Source organism: Telmatherina bonti, assembly GCF_933228915.1.
Source record: "Telmatherina bonti genome assembly, chromosome: 5".
In the NCBI taxonomy this organism is placed as follows: domain Eukaryota; kingdom Metazoa; phylum Chordata; class Actinopteri; order Atheriniformes; family Telmatherinidae; genus Telmatherina; species Telmatherina bonti.
In genome coordinates this window covers 6828243-6849517 of record NC_136623.1, presented here as the reverse complement: position 1 = coordinate 6849517, position 21275 = coordinate 6828243, and the positions used below count along the sequence as shown (strand labels likewise).

The window sequence follows — 21275 nt, the reverse complement described above, 5'->3', positions numbered from 1 at the left end:
TTTATCGCAGCTCGCAGCACACTGCCGGGGCTTATCGCCGCTCGCAGCACACTGCCGGGGTTTATCGCCGCTCGCAGCACACTGCCGGGGCTTATCGCCGCTCGCAGCACACTGCCGGGGTTTATCGCCGCTCGCAGCACACTGCCGGGGTTTATCGCCGCTCGCAGCACACTGCCGGGGTTTATCGCCGCTCGCAGCACACTGCCGGGGTTTATCGCAGCTCGCAGCACACTGCTGGGGTTTATCGCAGCTCGCAGCACACTGCCGGGGTTTATCGCCGCTCGCAGCACACTGCCGGGGTTTATCGCCGCTCGCAGCACACTGCCGGGGTTTATCGCCGCTCGCAGCACACTGCCGGGGTTTATCGCCGCTCGCAGCACACTGCCGGGGTTTATCGCCGCTCGCAGCACACTGCTGGGGTTTATCGCAGCTCGCAGCACACTGCCGGGGTTTATCGCCGCTCGCAGCACACTGCCGGGGTTTATCGCAGCTCGCAGCACACTGCCGGGGTTTATCGCCGCTCGCAGCACACTGCCGGGGTTTATCGCAGCTCGCAGCACACTGCCGGGGTTTATCGCAGCTCGCAGCACACTGCCGGGTTCCGGCCCGCTTGCAGCACACTGCCGGGGTTTATCGCCGCTCGCAGCACACTGCCGGGTTCCGGCCCGCTTGCAGCACACTGCCGGGGTTTATCGCCGCTCGCAGCACACTGCCGGGTTCCGGCCCGCTTGCAGCACACTGCCGGGGTTCCACGCTGCTTGCAGCACACTGCCGGGGTTCCGCGCCGCTTGCAGCACACTGCCGGGGTTCCACGCTGCTTGCAGCAGTCGTTTAGCTAAGACGTTCGGTGGGAATCTGGTTTTCTGTCAGTTTGTTTCCACCCTGACGCTTTAGCAGACACAGCAGCAGCGACGGTTGAACGCCTTCAGCGTTTGTGTCGGCCTTTACGGACCACCTACGGCGCACCTCCCTTAGCTCCAGACGCAGACGGATACTCAGGGAGGAGAAAGTCCTGCAGCCTGAAGCCGGCAGGAGAAGGACGGACTCCTGTCAAGCGCCTTGTAGCGACACTAAGTTTGCACCTTTGTGAGCTCCCCCAGGTGGTTGAGTGCTCCCAGAGCGTAGAGCTGCTCCAGCGCCAACACCAGGGTCTCATGAGGAGGCGGGTCCATGAAGTCGAAGTGGATGAGGTCGTTGATGCCTGCACAAGCAAAACAAACAGGATGATCAGGACTCGCCGCTCCAACTGCGCCGTCATGGCAACGCCGACCTCTCCTCACCTAAACTCTTCAGAAGCAGGACAACGTTTCCCAGGTTGGTCCTCTGGATCTCGGGCACGGTGGTTTCCTCCATCTCGTGTTTGAAGGCCCAGGCCGTGTAGAGCCGGAAACATTTCCCAGCAGCCACTCTGCCTGCACGTCCCGCTCTCTGATTGGCTGAAGCCTGATGGGAAATCACAGAGGACGGCTGAGTGATCTGAGGTTTTTCAGACTGATGTTAAACCCAACATGTATGAAGTAGAGTGTAGAAGCCTGACTGGGGAAGGCTTCTACACTCTAACACAGACGCCGAGCAGTTAAAGCAAAGGCAAACACTTATCAGAGGTCAGAGTCTGGAACATCCAGACCTCAAAATCCACTTCAGGAACTAGCAGGAATCATGCCGTGCGATATGAAACCAACTCTGTGAGTTATTCAGCAGCGACTGCTGAGACTGGGATAAACTCCCGTCATTATTTGCATAGTTTCAGGAAGCTGCACACCGCTGTTCCAAACACTGCGGTGCATTCATCTCTGTGTGCATCAATTTACCAGACTCTCCATGCTGGTCCACTGTGCCTGAGTCTGGTCTTTTAGATCTAAAACCATGCAACTTTTAGATGCATCCCTCCTGCAACAGCGGTTGGTTGCAGAACTCTGCAGAGCCGGTTCAGGCGTGCTGGAGCAGGGACACATCTAACAGCTGCAGCAACATGGCGGCAGCAACACGACGTGGACACAGAAGAACTGGTGTCTAAAGCAGCTGCTGGTACGAGCCACGCTGGCTGAGAGCTTCGGGTCTCGCTTTAAACCCCGTCAGCAGCCAGTAAACTGGTGTCACAACAAAGCGATGTTATGTAACCTGTTGGAAAGGTAACTGCAGCCCCGCCAAGCCCGTCCCAACAATGGGACATTCATCGCTGTCCTGCAGGTATCAGGCTGCCTCCTGCATGAAAGACACACGCGCTCAACATGAAGATTAATAAACAACATTCTGCCGGTGAAACGAAGCACCGAAAGTTCAGACCAGTTTGTTCCCAGTCAACTGCAGCCGATACAAATACTGAAGGAGGAAACTTGTGGCTCCGTTCTGCTGATAAAATGTAAAGCTGTCTGAGCTGAAGGAGATGTGTGTCCACTTCACAAAGCACCACGCCTGACAGCCAACGTGACCCATTTCACAAAGCGCCGCCAGACCTCGGGTCCGGGAATGATGTGGACGTTAGGAGGAGGAAGGAACAAAAGCCAGAACCCAACCATCGGCGGAGTTTCTGGACGCTTGTACTGTCAGAACGATAAACTCCGACACCTTCCTGGAAGAGACGGAAACGGATACTGCAGACTTCCTGGTTGTAAATGTCGGCTTTTCAGGACCAAACACGCCGGAGATGAGATGAAAAACCGCGTTGTGGTGCGGTTTACATGAAGTCCAGAGTTTAAACATCAGAAATGTGCTGAAAGAGACGGACGGCTTTGTGGAAGAGAGAAGAATGAGGTCGTTTTCAGACAATAAAGTACCACAGATACACATCTTTCTCAGGTATCTGCTCATTAGGGTTGTGACAACATGCTTTTGTCCCGATTCGATTCCTATATTTTTGGGTGCCGATTCGATTTAAATTGTGATTTTCACAATTCTGCGATATTGCTGATTTTTGTAAACAAAAAAAAAATGTATAAAACTCGTCATTTTTCTTCATTTTAATGAGAAAAAAGCAACCCAGCAGCCAGACCATCACTCTGCTGCTATAATGCCCAAGAAGACACGTAAAAAGATCAATAAAAACAATAAAAATGACAAAAATTTTATCGCGGAATAATTTTATTTATTTGGAAAAAAAAACCTGATTTTTTAACAAAAAAAAAAAATCGATTTTAAAATTGTGGAGAAAAAAAATATCAATATCCGATTTTTCGATTCGATTCGATTTTCCTATCCCTAATGCTCATCATCCCTCCTCCTGCTGCTCCTGGTGATTCCGGGCCAGCTCCTCCTGATGCCTCCAGGCCAGCTCCTCCTGATGCTCCAGCTCCTCCTGATGCCTCCAGGCCAGCTCCTCCTGATGCTCCAGCTCCTCCTGATGCTCCAGCTCCTCCTGATGCCTCCAGGCCAGCTCCTCCTGATGCTCCAGCTCCTCCTGATGCATCCGGGCCAGCTCCTCCTGATGCTTTCAGGCCAGCTCCTCCTGGTGCTTTCAGGCCAGCTCCTCCTGGTGCTTTCAGGCCAGCTCCTCCTGGTGCTTCCGGGCCAGCTCCTCCTGATGCATCCGGGCCAGCTCCTCCTGGTGCTTTCAGGCCAGCTCCTCCTGGTGCTTTCAGGCCAGCTCCTCCTGGTGCTTTCAGGCCAGCTCCTCCTGGTGCTTTCAGGCCAGCTCCTCCTGGTGCTTTCAGGCCAGCTCCTCCTGGTGCTTTCAGGCCAGCTCCTCCTGGTGCTTTCAGGCCAGCTCCTCCTGGTGCTTTCAGGCCAGCTCCTCCTGGTGCTTCCGGGCCAGCTCCTCCTGATGCTTTCAGGCCAGCTCCTCCTGGTGCTTTCAGGCCAGCTCCTCCTGGTGCTTTCAGGCCAGCTCCTCCTGGTGCTTCCGGGCCAGCTCCTCCTGATGCATCCGGGCCAGCTCCTCCTGATGCATCCGGGCCAGCTCCTCCTGGTGCTTCCGGGCCAGCTCCTCCTGATGCATCCGGGCCAGCTCCTCCTGGTGCTTTCAGGCCAGCTCCTCCTGGTGCTTCCGGGCCGGCTCCTCCTGGTGCTTTCAGGCCGGCTCCTCCTGGTGCTTTCAGGCCGGCTCCTCCTGGTGCTTTCGGGCCAGCTCCTCCTGGTGCTTTCAGGCCAGCTCCTCCTGGTGCTTCCGGGCCAGCTCCTCCTGGTGCTTCCGGGCCAGCTCCTCCTGGTGCTTTCGGGCCAGCTCCTCCTGGTGCTTTCGGGCCAGCTCCTCCTGGTGCTTTCGGGCCAGCTCCTCCTGGTGCTTTCAGGCCAGCTCCTCCTGGTGCTTTCAGGCCAGCTCCTCCTGGTGCTTTCAGGCCAGCTCCTCCTGGTGCTTTCAGGCCAGCTCCTCCTGGTGCTTTCAGGCCAGCTCCTCCTGCTTCGACCCCGAGGATCATCCAGACAACCAGAATCATCCTCGTCAGAAGCACCTCAGGCGACGCTTTGCCAAACACATCACTAACGTCTGTCGCCAGACACACAGACTCCTCAGGAGGAGCTTCTTCAGTCCTAATCTCCACCTGAGAGGGTTCGAAGGAGACGGACCAGCGAAGGGAGACGTTTTGCCCTCCAGCTCAGCTACTTCTGCAGCGTCCTCCTCCCCGCATGATGAACCCCAATCATCCCTGGCAGATGAGCTGGGAACTCCTCCAAACACATCCTGGAACTCCTCCATGAGGAGAAATATCTGGTAAAAGCAGCTAAATAAGAGCAGCTGAACAGAAACAGCTTCACGTTGAGGGGAACAAACGAACCTTCGTATTCAGGACGATAAAACGGGCATCAGGCAGCGTATCTGCTGGCGAGGAACACGCCGACCCCGTTTTACAAACTAAACGTTGGATTTTTTAGCTCCTTTTATAAAACGATGCAGCAAAAGTTGCAGGTTTTCATTTCCTTGGAAAAAAATTCTCTTCTTCTTGAAAAATGTTAACATTGTTCATTGAAATAAGTTGACGGGGAAGCATCCGGCACCACCATCAGACAGCACGTCTGCACGTTAATGACCGGAAAGTTAACGCCATAACGTACCTGTGTCAGGTGACGAGGAGGAGAGCTGTGATTGGTCAAAGCTACAGTGTTTGGAGGAAACTGCAAAGACGTGCAGAAGGCCTGACAGAGTCTGCATCGAGCCAAAACATCACTCGTTCCCGCAGACACCGGACAATCTGAGCTGCTCCGCTCTGGACAATCCAGAGGCCAGAGTGGACTAAGACACGTCCTCAAGGGCCACAACCCTGCAGGCTGTCTGTGTGTCCCTGCTCCAACACACCTGGCTCAAATTAACCAGTCAATGTGCAGAACTCTGCAGGACACAAAGATCTTCTATAGGATGCTTCACTCTGACGATTTACAGCAACGCAGACAGAAAAGAGCGGTTCCACATGGAACTGCTTGTTCTAATAACAGATTCACAAGCTTATCTACAAATACTGAACATTTCTTCTCTTATTTGTTCATTTCTTCAGTAAAACCATAAAAAATCTGAGATATTTTCCAACTTGAGTCTTTTTTAAAAAAAATGAAAACAAGTGAATGTGTGGCGTCTGGACTTCTGGACACACTTCCTGCTGGTTAAACATCAAAAAGAAGGAGTTACCCGCGAGCAGGGCGTAACGATGAGCGACTCCATGCCCGTGCGGGCGTTGTAGCTTTTCTGTTTGCAGAAGCCGGGATCGATGACGTAGATGATGCCGTCTATGGTCAGAGACGTCTCTGCTATGTTGGTGGCCACCACCACCTTGGGTTGATAGGAAGCAAACAAAGAGAAGGAAGATGTGGTGAAATTACAGCTCTGGAGTGGGAAACAGAAAGCGTAAAGAAGAAAAATCCCGCCGGTTGCTGCAGGAAACACCTGATTTAACCTGTTCTAACAGTTTAAAACCTTTTCTGCTGAGTTTAGTGACTTCCTACATGTGAGGTGAAACAGCGACAGCTTCAGAGAAAGACGACGCACCTTCCGGGCGCCGGGAGGAGTAGGACTGAAGATCTTTGCCTGCATGTCAGACGGCAGGTTGGCGTAGATGGGAAGGACCAGCAGCTCGGCGATCTTCGACCCGAGCCGCCGGCACCTCTCCTGGAGCAGCTCGCAGCACGCTTCGATCTCCTCCTGCCAGAAACAAACATTCAGACATCAGCAGAGCTCCGAGCTCGCTTTGTGTTCGCTTGGACGGCGTCTCTCAGGTTCATAAGACCAACACAGAAACGCAGAAACACAGAAAGCTCCACATGGAGCGCCATCTTAGGCACTGCACGATTCCATTATTAACGATTTTCCTGCATCCGTCCAGGTTTTATTCTCACTGTGTGGCTCCTTTTCACTCCATCCAGTGTCCAATAATTCATGTAACCAAACTATTTGTCTTCACTGGGTTTTATTTGTGTAAAACCATAAATAATCAACATGTTTTTATATTGTCCATAAATGGAAACGAGTGTTAGCAACAGTTAGCAACAACCAGCTCCTCTGACTGGGCTGAACGGAGCGGCTGTCACTTGTTTGGAGATTTAATGTTGGATTTTATTTTGGCTTAAATATCTTCCATCTGCAGGAAGTCTCGTCTCTTCTCTCGTCCTTAAAAACCAGAATGTTTCCAAATGCTGCCTTCAGGCCAATAAGGAAATCTCAGGATCAGTAGCAGTAGCGCTAGCTGCAGGGCTAGCTTCAGCGCTAGCTGCAGAACTAGCTGCAGGGCTAGCTGCAGGGCTAGCTGCAGCGCTAGCTGCAGAACTAGCTGCAGGGCTAGCTGCAGCGCTAGCTGCAGAACTAGCTGCTGCACTAGCTGCAGGGCTAGCTGCAGGGCTAGCTGCAGAACTAGCTGCAGGGCTAGCTGCAGCGCTAGCTGCAGAACTAGCTGCAGGGCTAGCTGCAGGGCTAGCTGCAGCGCTAGCTGCAGAACTAGCTGCAGGGCTAGCTGCAGGGCTAGCTGCAGCGCTAGCTGCAGAACTAGCTGCTGCACTAGCTGCAGGGCTAGCTGCTAGCTTCCTCTATCGCTGTTGTTTATCGTTTGTCTGGAAGTCCGTCCTCGTAAAGTCTCCGTACGGCGGACAGAACTTTATGGTCTGGCAGCTTTTTCCAGCTGCTTTTCTGTCGTCATGATGTAAAATAATCATTTTGCACATTTACGAGTCGTCATTAAATCTGTTGCATCATCATGAATCGATAAAACGGTGAATTAACTCACATCTAAGAAGATAATAAAGATATGAAGGGATTTGTTTGAAGACATTTTCTTGAGTTCGCCTGGTCTGATCCCTTCCATCTGCAGGGACCTGAAAACGGACTAAACACTCCGTCTCCATCTGAACTCCGAGCATGAATGATGAGACGCAGCAACATCTCTGGATCAATGTGATCAATACTCCCTGCTGTGTTTGCTGTAAACCGTACCTGCCCAGTGAGGAAGACCAGGATATCTCCAGGAGGCTGGGTGACGTGGATCTGCAGCACCGACACCACACATGCTTCCAGGTAATCTGCCTCTGGAGCCTGAACAGCGCCAACATGCAACTTTAGACTCTGCGAACCTGAAAGTTCGTCTTTCTGCCGACAAACCGACCAATCCACGGCCTTACTTTGGTGTAGAAAATGTCTACGGGGAACCTCCTGCCAGGAATCCTGAAAACAGGAGCGTCGTCGAAGAAGCAGGAGAAGCGCTCCGTGTCCAGAGTGGCGCTGGCGACCAGCACCTTCAGGTCCGATCGGAACCTGGCGATGTCCTTTATGAGGCCAAACAGGATGTCGGTGTGGAGCGTTCGCTCGTGGGCTTCGTCGATGATGATCACGCTGCGGGGACAGGAAGGCAAAGTTCATCTCCGGTGCGTTTAACTCGCTGTTTGTGTAAAAGCGACTTCAGGAAGCGGCGCTACCTGTAGCTGGCCAGGTCGGGCTCGGTGAGGAACTCCCGTAGCAGCATGCCGTCCGTCATGTACTTCAGCACGGTCCTCTCCGACGTGCAGTCCTCAAAGCGAATGCTGTATCCCACCTGGACGGGGTTCGGGACATCAGAAAGACACCCAACAGCTTCGTTCTGAACGCTAAATGAGCCAAACTCACCTCGTTGCCCAGCTTGACGCTCATTTCTTCCGCCACTCTGGCCGCCACCGACATGGCCGCCACCCGGCGAGGCTGCGTGCAGCCGATCTTCATCCCGCCTTCAGTGTAGCCCTGCAGGCGGAGCGAGTCATACAGTCATCTGACGGGTCACACAAAGACAAAGCTCCGGAACGACTCTGGTTAGGCGACATGCGGTGAAAACCAGGCTGCGTTGACGGGACGGAGAAATGACGCGTCTGAACTGAAGTCGGTTTGATCCAAAGCAAACCAGTACCAGCACCAGTACAAACACCAGTACCAGCACCAACACCAGCACCAGTACAAACACCAGTACCAGCACCAGTACAAACACCAGTACCAGCACCAGTACAAACACCAGTACCAGCACCAACACCAGCACCAGTACAAACACCAGTACCAGCACCAGTACAAACACCAGTACCAGCACCAGCACCAGTACCAGCACCAGCACAGCACCAGTACCAGCACCAGCACCAGCACAGCACCAGTACCAACAGCAGTACCAGCACCAGCACCAGTACCAGCACCAGCACAGCACCAGTACCAGCACCAGCACAGCACCAGTACCAGTACCAACAGCAGTACCAGCACCAGTACCAGTACCAGCACCAACAGCAGTACCAGCACCAGTACCAGCACCAGCACAGCACCAGTACCAGTACCAACAGCAGTACCAGCACCAGTACCAGTACCAGCACCAACAGCAGTACCAGCACCAGTACCAGCACCAACAGCAGTACCAGCACCAGCACCAGTACAAACACCAGCACCAGTACCAACAGCAGTACCAGCACCAGTACCAGCACCAGTACAAACACCAGCACCAGCACCAGTACCAACACCAGCACCAGCACCAGTACCAACACCAGCACCAGCACCAGTACCAGCACCAGTACAAACACCAGCACCAGCACCAGTACCAACACCAGCACCAGCACCAGTACCAACAGCAGTACCAGCACCAGTACCAGCACCAGCACCAGTACCAGCACCAGCACAGCACCAGTACCAGTACCAACAGCAGTACCAGCACCAGCACCAGCACCAGTACCAACAGCAGTACCAGCACCAGCACCAGTACCAGTACCAGCACCAGCACCAGTACCAGCACCAGTACCAGTACCAGCACCAGCACCAGCACCAGCACCAGCACCAGTACCAGCACCAGTACCAGTACCAGCACCAGCACCAGTACCAGTACCAGCACCAGCACCAGTACCAGTACCAGCACCAGCACCAGTACCAGCACCAGTACCAGTACCAGCACCAGCACCAGTACCAGTACCAGCACCAGCACCAGTACCAGCACCAGTACCAGTACCAGCACCAGCACCAGTACCAGTACCAACAGCAGTACCAGCACCAGCACCAGTACCAGTACCAGCACCAGCACCAGTACCAGCGGAGAAACGGGAGAATATCTATTTTTCATCAAACGTGCAGAAAATGCAGAAGAAGAATCTTTACATCGTGACGAGGCTGGAAGTCTGTTTCCTGTTGAAACACCGTTTCATGAAGCAAAAACTAGAAAATAAAAGTATGAATGTCGAACTGATCGGACAACGGAAACGCCCTGCTCTGACAGATTTTACAGCAGCCTAGCCTAAATTAAATTAAATTAAATTAAAATTTAAATAATTAAACAAAAATGTAATTTATCTAAAAATTAAAAGAAGAAATAAAACAAAATTAAATTGACAGTTAAAATTAAATCAATTAAGAATTTTTAAAAAAAATTAAATTAAAAATGAGAAAAATTTACATTTATATTTAAATTAATTTAAAATTATTTAAAAATCAAATTAAATGTAATTTATCTAAAAATTAAATGAAGAATTAAAATTAAATTAAATTGACAATTAAAATTAAATAAACTAAGAATTATTTTAAAATTAAATAAAAATTAGATAAATTAACATTTAAATTAAAATGAACTAAAAATTATTTAAAAATCAAATTAAAAATATAATTGATCTGAAAATTGAATGAAGAATCATTCATTCATTCCTTTTCTGAACCGCTCATTCCAATTCAGGGTCGCGGGGAAGCTGGAGCCTATCCCAGCTGGCTTTGGGCGACAGGCAGGGTACACCCTGGACAGCTCGCCAGTCCATCGCAGTAAATGAAGAATTAAAATGAAATTAAATTGACAATTAAAATTAAATAAATAAATTAAATTATATTAAAAATGATTCAAAGATCAATTAAAAATAAAATGAAATGACTCCCCAGAGTTAATTCTACAATTCATTTATGATCAGCTTCGTTGTTTGGATCTATTTTGTGATTAAAGTTCTGCTGGATAAAACGTCTGTTCTGTAAAGTACAACACGTCAGCAGTTGTGTTCCCATCATGCCATTCAGACTTACATCCTCCAGGAGGTACTGTGGGATCTGGGTGGTCTTTCCTGAGCCCGTTTCCCCTTCGACGACCAGGATCTGGTGCTCGTTGATGGCGGCCAGCAGGTCGTCTCTGTAGGGAAAGATGGGCAGGCTGCGTCGGACCTCCTGCATGCTCTGTTTCTTCAGCTCGGCCTGAGACAGAGCCGGCGCCTCCTGATCCTGGACGGTCAGAGGAAAACACACCATGCGGGAGCCAGAGTAGAGGTTTACACTGACGGAAGAGAACGTATCTTACATCCTGCTAGCAAACATCTTCAGTTACTTGATGGTTACTGAGAGTTTTCTCTCTAAAGCAAAGGAAAGAGACGCTTGGATGTTCCCCTCTGAGAGTTCCAGGTTATTTCTTCAGGATAGAGAGCACTGAACTGCAACCTGCAAACATCAGCGACGTTACGCGGGGTGAGAGGCGACAGCGCGGCCTGACCGGCTGTATCCCAGCGACCAGGTCCAGCCAGGTGTCGCTCAGCCGATCACACGTTAACTTACGCTGACATGGAAAAGTTGCTGCTCCTGACTTGTCCAGCCTAACGTCACCTCAGTGGATCAATGAGGATTTTATCTCATACTGCTGATGGAAGCACATGTTTGTGCTGAAAACCAGACCTTGTAGCGTTGCGTCTTCATCTTAGGTCATCTATTAAGTTGATGTGGGCGTGGTGAGCCCGAGGGACGATGATGACCCTTCCTCTCTACCGACGCTTCTAAACAGACGTTAAGTCTCACCAGCAGAGCGGCTGCAATCGTCGCCACTCAGGAAATAAACTTTGACATGCAAGAAGAAAGCAGACATGAAAACATGTTACGTCTCACTGGGAGTAAACCATGCTCACGTCGGGTCTGGAGCAGGATAAGTCGCCATGGTAACCGATGGGCTAATAACTCGGTTTGATGGAGCAAGCCGAGGAACAGACTGGACTCAGGCAGAGGGGTGAGACCGCCATCTAGTGGCTCATCATGGAACAGCAGGGTTAATGCTGGTTCTACAAGCTGTTTTACTGGATCGCTCCCAGTTCTCCTGTGCTTAAACACTGGTTTAACCTTCTGTTACTGGTTTTTGGTTTGGAGAACAGGAAACAACAACTTCTTTACTGGCTGAAGTTTCCGTAGAGACGAAGGAGGATCTCTTTGCAGATCCATGAAGACCTTCCACACGATGATGACGAGGCGAGCTTACTCGGCTCGACCATAAACGCAACATGGTGGCTTCGCACCAGGAAGACATCCCGGTCATGCCAGTGTAATCAGATTACTTTTGCTTTGGGAAACAACAGCCGGACTCACTGGAAAGTGCAGATTTGAGACAGCTGACGTGTAAAAGTGATGCAGGAGATAAATGACTGTAACTGATAGGGGTGGAAAAATCGAATTGAAAAATCGAAAACTTGTCATCTTGGGCGTTATGGCAGCAGAATGATGGTCTGGCTACTGGGTTGTTTTTTCCTATTGAAATCAAGGAAAATGACGAACATAAAAGAGAGTTTTATACATTTTTTTGTTTATAATCTACAAAAATCAGCAAGATCATAGAATTGGGAGAATCGCAATTTAAATCTAATGGGCACCCAAAAAATCGGAATTGAATTGGGACAAAAGCGTATCGTCACATCCCTCGTACCTCAGCCTGAACGCCGACGACATTTCTTCAGCATTTAACGTCGTTAAATGCAGAAACGACACGTTTTCCCTCATTCCCACTTTTTCTGCTCCCATTTAGCGGCTCTCCTCCCTGAAGCACCTCCGCTGCCCGCCGGCTTCGCTCCACACACAGAGGAACATTATTTTCCTTCGTTTCTGCTCACTGAGGAAAGAGGAACCAGAACAAGCCGCTGACCTTGTCGGATCGAGTCCCCTTCATGGTGATGGCCGTGCTGACGAAGTCGATCATCTCCTCCTCCTCCAGGATCAGCTGGTACTTCTCCTGCTCCTGCCTCACCCCCTGCTCCCGCTCCTTCTTGGCTCCGAAGCTGAGGGAGGCCGTCTTCAGCCTCTCCTCCTCCCAGCGGCCCTGCTCTCCTCCCACCTCCATGGGGGTTTCCTCCAGCTCCAGCTCCCTCTGTGGCACGTCCTGCTCAGCAGAGGGAGACGGTTAAGGGAGCGATCCGAGCGGACCTCCTTTTGTTTCTGCGACATCACTGGTTCTTACCTTCCTCCTCTTCTCTTCCGGCATGTAGTACCTGTTCTTCCTCTCCTCCTGCTCCTTGGCTCCGGCCTTCTTGTACTCCTTGGCCAGGTCCCGGAGGGTGCGCTTGTAGTCCAGGTCCCTCTTCTCCCGCTCAGTTAGCTCCTCCGAGGAGAACAGATACTCGTCGTCTACAATCTCTGCTTCCAGGTCCTCCAGCTTCTCCGCCTCCCTCTTCTTCAAATATTCCCAACGGGAACGCTTCCTCAACTCCGGCAGCTTCAATCGGAGAAAACTTCATCACATTCTGTTGGACTTTGAAGCACAAGTCTGCAGGACGCTGACCCACCATGTTCTTCTGATCATCCTCCGCCATCTTCAGCCTCTTCTGAGCTTCTTCATAAGCCTGAAGACAAAACGCAGCAGAAGTTTCTAGCAGCACGATGAAGAGGAGGAGGAGGAGGAGGAGGAGGGAAGACCGAACAGAGAGGATGTTTTCACCTTTTTGTCCGTCCTCTCTGCGATGTTACGGGTCTTGTCTTTGTCTTTCTCCCTCACTCGCTGGGCAAACGCGTCTCTCTCCTCGATGTCTTGCAGTCGCTCTCTCTCCTCCTTCTCCCACTCCTCCTCCTCCTCCTCTTTCTTGACAGACCTGCGCTCCTCTTGGCCTGCACTGCCCCTGATATGACATAAAAAAAGCATCACAGACTTCTAGAGTTCACCGCTGGAGTTTTTTTGCAGGAGGACTGGGAGCTTGAAGCGGGGCTCCGACAGCCAGACTGTCACAATCGCTGTCCCTCCAAACTGGTGAGTGACTGGGAGACGGCGTCACTGCTGGGCAGACTGGGAACCTGCCGAAGTCAACCTGCTGTCTTATACGACCCGTTCACCAGACAGAGGAGGTCTCTTTGTCTCCCCGGCTTGTCCAGACGTTCCCACTCAGAAGCTAAAGGGGACGGAAGGACCTGAGTCTGACAAACACGGAGTTCTGATCCCATACCGATACCTGAAACTTGAATATCTGCCGATACCAGATGTGTTTATATGACAATATAGTGACTATGGTTATTACTGCTGTTATGACTGTAATATTTAATTAGTTCTCTTCACAAACAAGAGCTGCAGGCTGCTTGCAGAAACTCTGCTGTCCTAACGGCCCTCGCTGACCCTGTCAGAGTTGCCAGGTTTGGCTGATTTCAGCTGAAACCAAATTCATCATGACATGTTTAGATCCTTCTGTTATTTACAAATGTTCTTGTTTTAAGCTACACTGTTGATTTTTTTTAGATTTTTTACTGTTTGTCACATTAAGTTGCAACTTTGACCATGTTGGAACAGACCTGGACCATGTTGGAACAGACCTGGACCATGTTGGAACAGACCTGGACCATGTGGAACAGACTTGGACCATGTTGGAACAGACCAGGACCATGCTGGAACAGACCTGGACCATGCTGGAACAGACCTGGACCATGTTGGAACAGACCTGGACCATGTTGGAACATGCCTGGACCATGCTGGAACAGACCTGAACCATGCGGAACAGACCTGGACCATGCGGAACAGACCTGGACCATGTTGGAACAGACCTGAACCATGCGGAACAGACCTGGGCCATGTTGGAACAGACCAGGACCATGTTGGAACAGACTTGGACCATGTGGAACAGACCTGGACCATGTTGGAACAGACCTGGACCATGCTGGAACAGACCAGGACCATGCTGGAACAGACCAGGACCATGCTGGAACAGACCAGGACCATGTTGGAACAGACCTGGACCATGTGGAACAGACCTGAACCATGTTGGAACAGACCTGGACCATGTTGGAACAGACCTGGACCATGTTGGAACAGACCTGGACCATGTGGAACAGACCTGAACCATGTTGGAACAGACCAGGACCATGCTGGAACAGACCAGGACCATGTCGATCAGACCTGAACCATGTTGGAACAGACCTGGACCATGTTGGAACAGACCTGGACCATGTTGGAACAGACCTGGACCATGCTGGAACAGACCTGGACCATATTGGAACAGACCTGGACCATGTCGATCAGACCTGAACCATGTTGGAACAGACCTGGACCATGCTGGAACAGACCTGGACGATGTTGGAACATGCCTGGACCATGCTGGAACAGACCTGAACCATGCGGAACAGACTTGGACCATGCTGGAACAGACCTGGACCATGTTGGAACAGACCTGGACCATGTTGGAACAGACCTGGACCATGTTGGAACAGACCTGAACCATGCGGAACAGACCTGAACCATGTTGGAACAGACCTGGACCATGTTGGAACAGACCTGGACCATGCTGGAACAGACCTGGACCATGCTGGAACAGACCTGGACCATGTTGGAACAGACCTGGATCATGTTGGAACAGACCTGGATCATGTTGGAACAGACCTGGATCATGTTGGAACAGACTTGGACCATGTGGAACAGACCTGAACCATGTTGGAACAGACCTGGACCATGTTGGAACAGACCTGGACCATGCTGGAACAGACCTGGACCATACTGGAACAGACCAGGACCATGTTGGAACAGACCTGGACCATGTGGAACAGACCTGGACCATGTGGAACAGACCTGAACCATGTTGGAACAGACCTGGACCATGTTGGAACAGACCTGGACCATGTTGGAACAGACCTGGACCATGTGGAACAGACCTGAACCATGTTGGAACAGACCTGGACCATATTGGAACAGACCTGGACCATGCTGGAACAGACCTGGACCATGTCGATCAGACCTGAACCATGTTGGAACAGACCTGGACCATGCTGGAACAGACCAGGACCATGCTGGAACAGACCAGGACCATATTGGAACAGACCTGGACCATGTGGAACAGACCTGAACCATGTTGGAACAGACCTGGACCATGTTGGAACAGACCTGGACCATGTTGGAACAGACCTGGACCATGTGGAACAGACCTGAACCATGTGGAACAGACCTGAACCATGTTGGAACAGACCTGGACCATGTTGGAACAGACCAGGACCATGCTGGAACAGACCAGGACCATGTCGATCAGACCTGAACCATGTTGGAACAGACCTGGACCATGTTGGAACAGACCTGGACCATGTTGGAACAGACCTGGACCATGCTGGAACAGACCTGGACCATACTGGAACAGACCTGGACCATGCTGGAACAGACCTGGACCATGTCGATCAGACCTGAACCATGTTGGAACAGACCTGGACCATGTTGGAACAGACCTGGACCATGTTGGAACAGACCTGGACCATGCTGGAACAGACCTGGACCATATTGGAACAGACCTGAACCATGTTGGAACAGACCTGGACCATGCTGGAACAGACCTGGACGATGTTGGAACATGCCTGGACCATGCTGGAACAGACCTGAACCATGCGGAACAGACTTGGACCATGTTGGAACAGACCTGGACCATGTTGGAACAGACCTGAACCATGCGGAACAGACCTGAACCATGTTGGAACAGACCTGGACCATGTTGGAACAGACCTGGACCATGCTGGAACAGACCTGGACCATGCTGGAACAGACCTGGACCATGCTGGAACAGACCTGAACCATGTTGGAACAGACCTGGACCATGTTGGAACAGACCTGGACCATGTTGGAACAGACCTGGACCATGTTGGAACAGACCTGGATCATATTGGAACAGACCTGGACCATGCTGGAACAGACCTGGACCATGTCGATCAGACCTGAACCATGTTGGAACAGACCTGGACCATGCTGGAACAGACCAGGACCATGCTGGAACAGACCAGGACCATATTGGAACAGACCTGGACCATGTGGAACAGACCTGAACCATGTTGGAACAGACCTGGACCATGTTGGAACAGACCTGGACCATGTTGGAACAGACCTGGACCATGTGGAACAGACCTGAACCATGTGGAACAGACCTGAACCATGTTGGAACAGACCTGGACCATGTTGGAACAGACCAGGACCATGCTGGAACAGACCAGGACCATGTCGATCAGACCTGAACCATGTTGGAACAGACCTGGACCATGTTGGAACAGACCTGGACCATGTTGGAACAGACCTGGACCATGTTGGAACAGACCTGGACCATGCTGGAACAGACCTGGACCATACTGGAACAGACCTGGACCATGCTGGAACAGACCTGGACCATGTCGATCAGACCTGAACCATGTTGGAACAGACCTGGACCATGTTGGAACAGACCTGGACCATGTTGGAACAGACCTGGACCATGCTGGAACAGACCTGGACCATATTGGAACAGACCTGAACCATGTTGGAACAGACCTGGACCATGCTGGAACAGACCTGGACGATGTTGGAACATGCCTGGACCATGCTGGAACAGACCTGAACCATGCGGAACAGACTTGGACCATGTTGGAACAGACCTGGACCATGTTGGAACAGACCTGAACCATGCGGAACAGACCTGAACCATGTTGGAACAGACCTGGACCATGTTGGAACAGACCTGGACCATGCTGGAACAGACCTGGACCATGCTGGAACAGACCTGAACCATGTTGGAACAGACCTGGACCATGTTGGAACAGACCTGGACCATGTTGGAACAGACCTGGACCATGTTGGAACAGACCTGGACCATGTTGGAACAGACCTGGATCATGTTGGAACAGACCTGGAAGCTGAATGTTACTGATTTGGCAACGTAGCAGGATACGTAGCGTGGGAATGAATTGTTTCTCCTCTTGTCTTGGGATATTGAGTGCGGTTCTTGTTGAATTAACAGTGAGGATCACTGTTTTAGTGGAACTAAAATGTCACATTTTAAAATTCAAGGCATTTATTTCTTTTAAAATGTGTCTGAAGCATCAAACACATATGCGCTAGCTGGACTAGTGTGGTATCGGTAGTCCCCAAAACAGCAGAGGCCAGATCCTCGTCTACGTTTACGAGCTATTCATCAGCATCTCTTATCTGTCATGTGTGCATTAATCTGCCGCTGCAAGTCTTTTCACAGCTTAACGGGACTTCTGATTGGTTACTAAACTGTCTTTTTGCTTTTCCAAAATAAAAGCACTGCAAGCCTCCAACACAGCGCTGGAATACTTAACGCCCTTTAGTATAACACTGTTCCACTTGGCTATAACACTGTTCTACTTGGCTTACCCCACAGCGAGGACACAGCAGAGGGGAAAAACTGGTCCTCTTTTAGCTTTGGAACCCCCCCCCTCTCTCTCTCTCTGCTGACATGGAAGTGACTTCTGTAAACCCACCAGTTCAGACTCCAGTTTCATTTAAATTCGATTCATTTAGGATTTTATCTGATTGTTTGTGTTTTCATGATGTTTGTTTTCATGTTTAAGGAGGTTTCTAATCATGTTGGGCGACTTCAGCGTCTTTAAAGACACCGATAGGTAAAATGCATCATCATTATTATTATTATCAGTAGTAATAGTAGAATTAGTATCAGTAGTCATAGTATTAGTATCAGTAGTCGTAGTATTAGTATCAGTAGTCGTAGTATTAGTATCAGTAGTCGTAGTATTAGTATCAGTAGTCGTAGTATTAGTATCAGTAGTCGTAGTATCCGTATCAGTAGTCGTAGTATTAGTATCAGTAGTCACAGTATTAGTATCAGTAGTCACAGTATTAGTATCAGTAGTTGTAACTTGGTTCCATTCAGGTGGAGTTTAACCAACAGGACGTGATGACGACGTGTCTGTTGTGACATTTTAAACTTGTGATGTGGGTCAGAAACATTAATAAAGTGTAAAATGTCAGAATAATCTGATCCATCAGTAGAAATCTGTGGATTACCTTTTCATCTCTTCGTCCTCACTGGAAGACTCGCTGCCTTTCTTCTGTCTGATGTGCTTCCTCTTGCTTCCTCGGTCTTTGTCTCTGCTTTTCTTCTTCTCCTTCTGTTTCTCCTTCACCACCTCCTCTCCGCTGTCGCTGTCCTCCAGCAGCGTGTATGTCCGATTCTTCTTCTCCATTTCGATGGCTTGCCGTTCTATCGCTCGGGACGGTTTCTCTACGACCTCCTTACGAGGAATCTACGACACGCAGCGATGACTCGTTACTGTTTTCTTCACAAAGCAACAACTCGATTTGCTAAAAGTTACCTTTCCAAAGAGCTCCTTTGCAAAGTCCGCCACACTCTGGTCGATGTCGATCGTCCCCGTCTGCTCGAGTCGACTCACAAAGTCATCAGGACTCGACGACTTCCGAGCGATGCCGATCATGAACTGAGACACATATTTGTCACTCAGGCCGAGGATGTCGTGGAGACGGTCGTTCACCCACTGCTCCAGACTGGCCATGGTGCCTGTCGGGGATACAGAGCACAACAACAAGCTGACCTGCAGTCCAGGTGGAGATTAAAGGGTAGTTCCAACCCAACATTTAGTGGTAATGTTCACAGCTTCATTCACAACATTCTTTAACTGGTCAGCTGGTACGTAAACATTTCAATTATTCACCAATAACACCAATAAAACATGGACGGAGAGTTAGATTGACAAACAGATTGGTGCGGCGACCTGACTCCCTCTCCGGGTCGGGAGTCAGGTCCTGCCTCAAGTGGAGGAGTTTAAATATCTCGGGGTCTTGTTCATGCGTGAGGTCGACAGACGGATCGGTGCGGCGTCTGCAGTAATGCGGACTCTGCGCCGGTCTGTCGTGGTGAAGAAGGAGCTGAGCCAGAAGGCGAAGCTCTCGATTTACCAGTCGATCTACGTTCCTACCCTCACCTATGGTCATGAGCTGTGGGTCGTGACGAAAGAACGAGATCTCGTATACAGGCGGCTGAAATGAGTTTCCTCCGCAGGGTGGCTGGGCTCTCCCTTAGAGATAGGGTGAGGAGCTCAGTCATCCGGGAGGAGATCAGAGTAGAGCCGCTGCTCCTCCGCATCAGAGGAACCAGTTTAGGTGGCTCGGGCATCTGATCAGGATGCCTCCTGGTGAGGTGTTCCAGGCATGTCCCTCTGGTAGGAGACCCCGGGGAAGACCCAGGACACGCTGGAGGGATTATATCTCTCGGCTGGCCTGGGAACACCTCAGATTCCCTGTACTAACCGTACAGTTAGGTTAGTACAGTTAGTACTAACCTAACTATACTAAGATAACTGTACAGTTAATAGTAACCTAACTGTACTAACCTAAAACTTTACATCTGTGCAAACCGTACAACTACATCACTGGTTGATTCTCGTTGTATTATACTGTTTAATTTATCTGTTGTTGTTCCTTTTTAATGATCATCTTCATGATTACACTCTGTAAAAACGGAACCATGTAATAACTTTTTGAAAACTTAATAAAAAAAATAAATAATGAAAAGTTCTGATGCTCCAGACACAGCTAGCCTAGCTTAGCCTAGCCAGGCTCAGGCGGTCGCACAGACCAGGAAAGTGGACCGTATCGCTCCGTTTCTGTGGTCTTCACGTTGCTTTCAACACTTAAAAACCAAACTAGTTCCCAGCTTTACTTACCGATTTTTAAAACACCTAAAACTGTTTCTGGTGTGATGAAAGAAGCTAAAACTTAGCCGCCTCAGCTAACTTCCGCTACTAATCAGCTGTTAGCCTGCGTCATGTGTCACAGGTTCCCGGTAAAACCCCGAACCGGATGCATGTATCCACCCATGCAAACCTATCTGTTTGTGGTTTTATTAGACCGAAAACACAAAATGTGGAAAATATCGATTAATAAGTTTTGTTTTGCTAGCTTAGCTAAACGCACGCTGTACGGTAAAACGGAAATACGTCACATACAAACTGCCAACAAAGTGCGCGGCTGCGACAGAGGCGGCGGCGCTTACTGCCACTGGAGGAACAACAACACGGTGAAAATCTACAGTCCGAGCTGTGTTTGACTAATATCTGCATTTTATGTTAGCTGAGTCAGTTAATGGGTAAGAAATTTAAAATAATACATTTCTAATTATAAAAACTATTTTTCTTGTTTTTATTCTTTCTTTACAGTAAAAAAAGAAAGATGTCCGTTTCAAAAACTCGGCAAAAGCTTCAGTCCGAGCTGCGCACTTAGTTTGACTAATAACTTCATTTTATGTGAGCAGAGTCAGTTAATGGTGAAGAAATCAAAACAAATACATTTTTAATTTGTTTGCTTTGTCATTTCATATTTATGTTTGAGTTACAATCTAATTACTGTTCGAAATAAGTAATAAACAACAAATATAAACAACAACAACAATAATAATAACAAAAACTATTTAGTTTTTCTTTTTTTTCTACTTTCGGGTTTTTCTTCTTTCCTTACAGTAAAAAAAGAAAGATGTTTGTTTCAAAAACTCTGTGAGCTAGAAGTTCAAATCACAAGTCTTGTGTTAGTTTAGCTGTTTTCTGGTCATAAGTTTTATTCCAGCTCTAAACAGCTGTGATAACGTGTTCTCCTGGGACTCTGCCTTTGTTTGAAATAAATCATGAAGGTCTTGGTAGTTTCTATGACAATGGAGGTTAAACATGAATATATAGGGTTAGGGTTAGGGTTTACCCTAACTTCTTTCTAGATTATCTTGGTGTTTCTAATTTGAATTTGAGGAAAATGCCTTGATTCTCCAGAATCTGACTGTTGATATGGGCGTCCATACACGGCTGATGACATCCTGAGACGTTTACCAGGATAACACCTGTATTAAAACATGTAAAATGCTTTAGCTTACCTGCTTTATCTTCTATTTATGCATAAATAACCATCAGA

At 49.6% G+C, this 21275-nt stretch overlaps 1 protein-coding gene across 1 annotated transcript in view; it reads right to left on the bottom strand.

The window, feature by feature from the left end:
• The window catches only part of dhx16 (DEAH (Asp-Glu-Ala-His) box polypeptide 16), a 37809-nt gene extending 17512 nt beyond the window's left edge, over window positions 1-20297 (bottom strand). Inside the window, exons 1-16 of the mRNA XM_079240118.1 lie at window positions 20045-20297; window positions 18677-18879; window positions 18369-18607; window positions 13059-13236; window positions 12907-12963; window positions 12582-12836; window positions 12270-12503; window positions 10406-10597; window positions 8015-8125; window positions 7828-7943; window positions 7534-7744; window positions 7349-7447; window positions 5915-6067; window positions 5558-5698; window positions 1281-1443; window positions 1083-1201 (exon numbers count right to left, since the gene is read on the bottom strand). Coding sequence (XP_079096244.1) covers window positions 1083-1201; window positions 1281-1443; window positions 5558-5698; window positions 5915-6067; window positions 7349-7447; window positions 7534-7744; window positions 7828-7943; window positions 8015-8125; window positions 10406-10597; window positions 12270-12503; window positions 12582-12836; window positions 12907-12963; window positions 13059-13236; window positions 18369-18607; window positions 18677-18874 — 2466 coding nt within the window. The 5' untranslated portion in view covers window positions 18875-18879; window positions 20045-20297. The remainder of the gene's footprint in view (window positions 1-1082; window positions 1202-1280; window positions 1444-5557; window positions 5699-5914; window positions 6068-7348; window positions 7448-7533; window positions 7745-7827; window positions 7944-8014; window positions 8126-10405; window positions 10598-12269; window positions 12504-12581; window positions 12837-12906; window positions 12964-13058; window positions 13237-18368; window positions 18608-18676; window positions 18880-20044) is intronic.
• Between the last annotated feature and the right edge of the window lie 978 nt (window positions 20298-21275).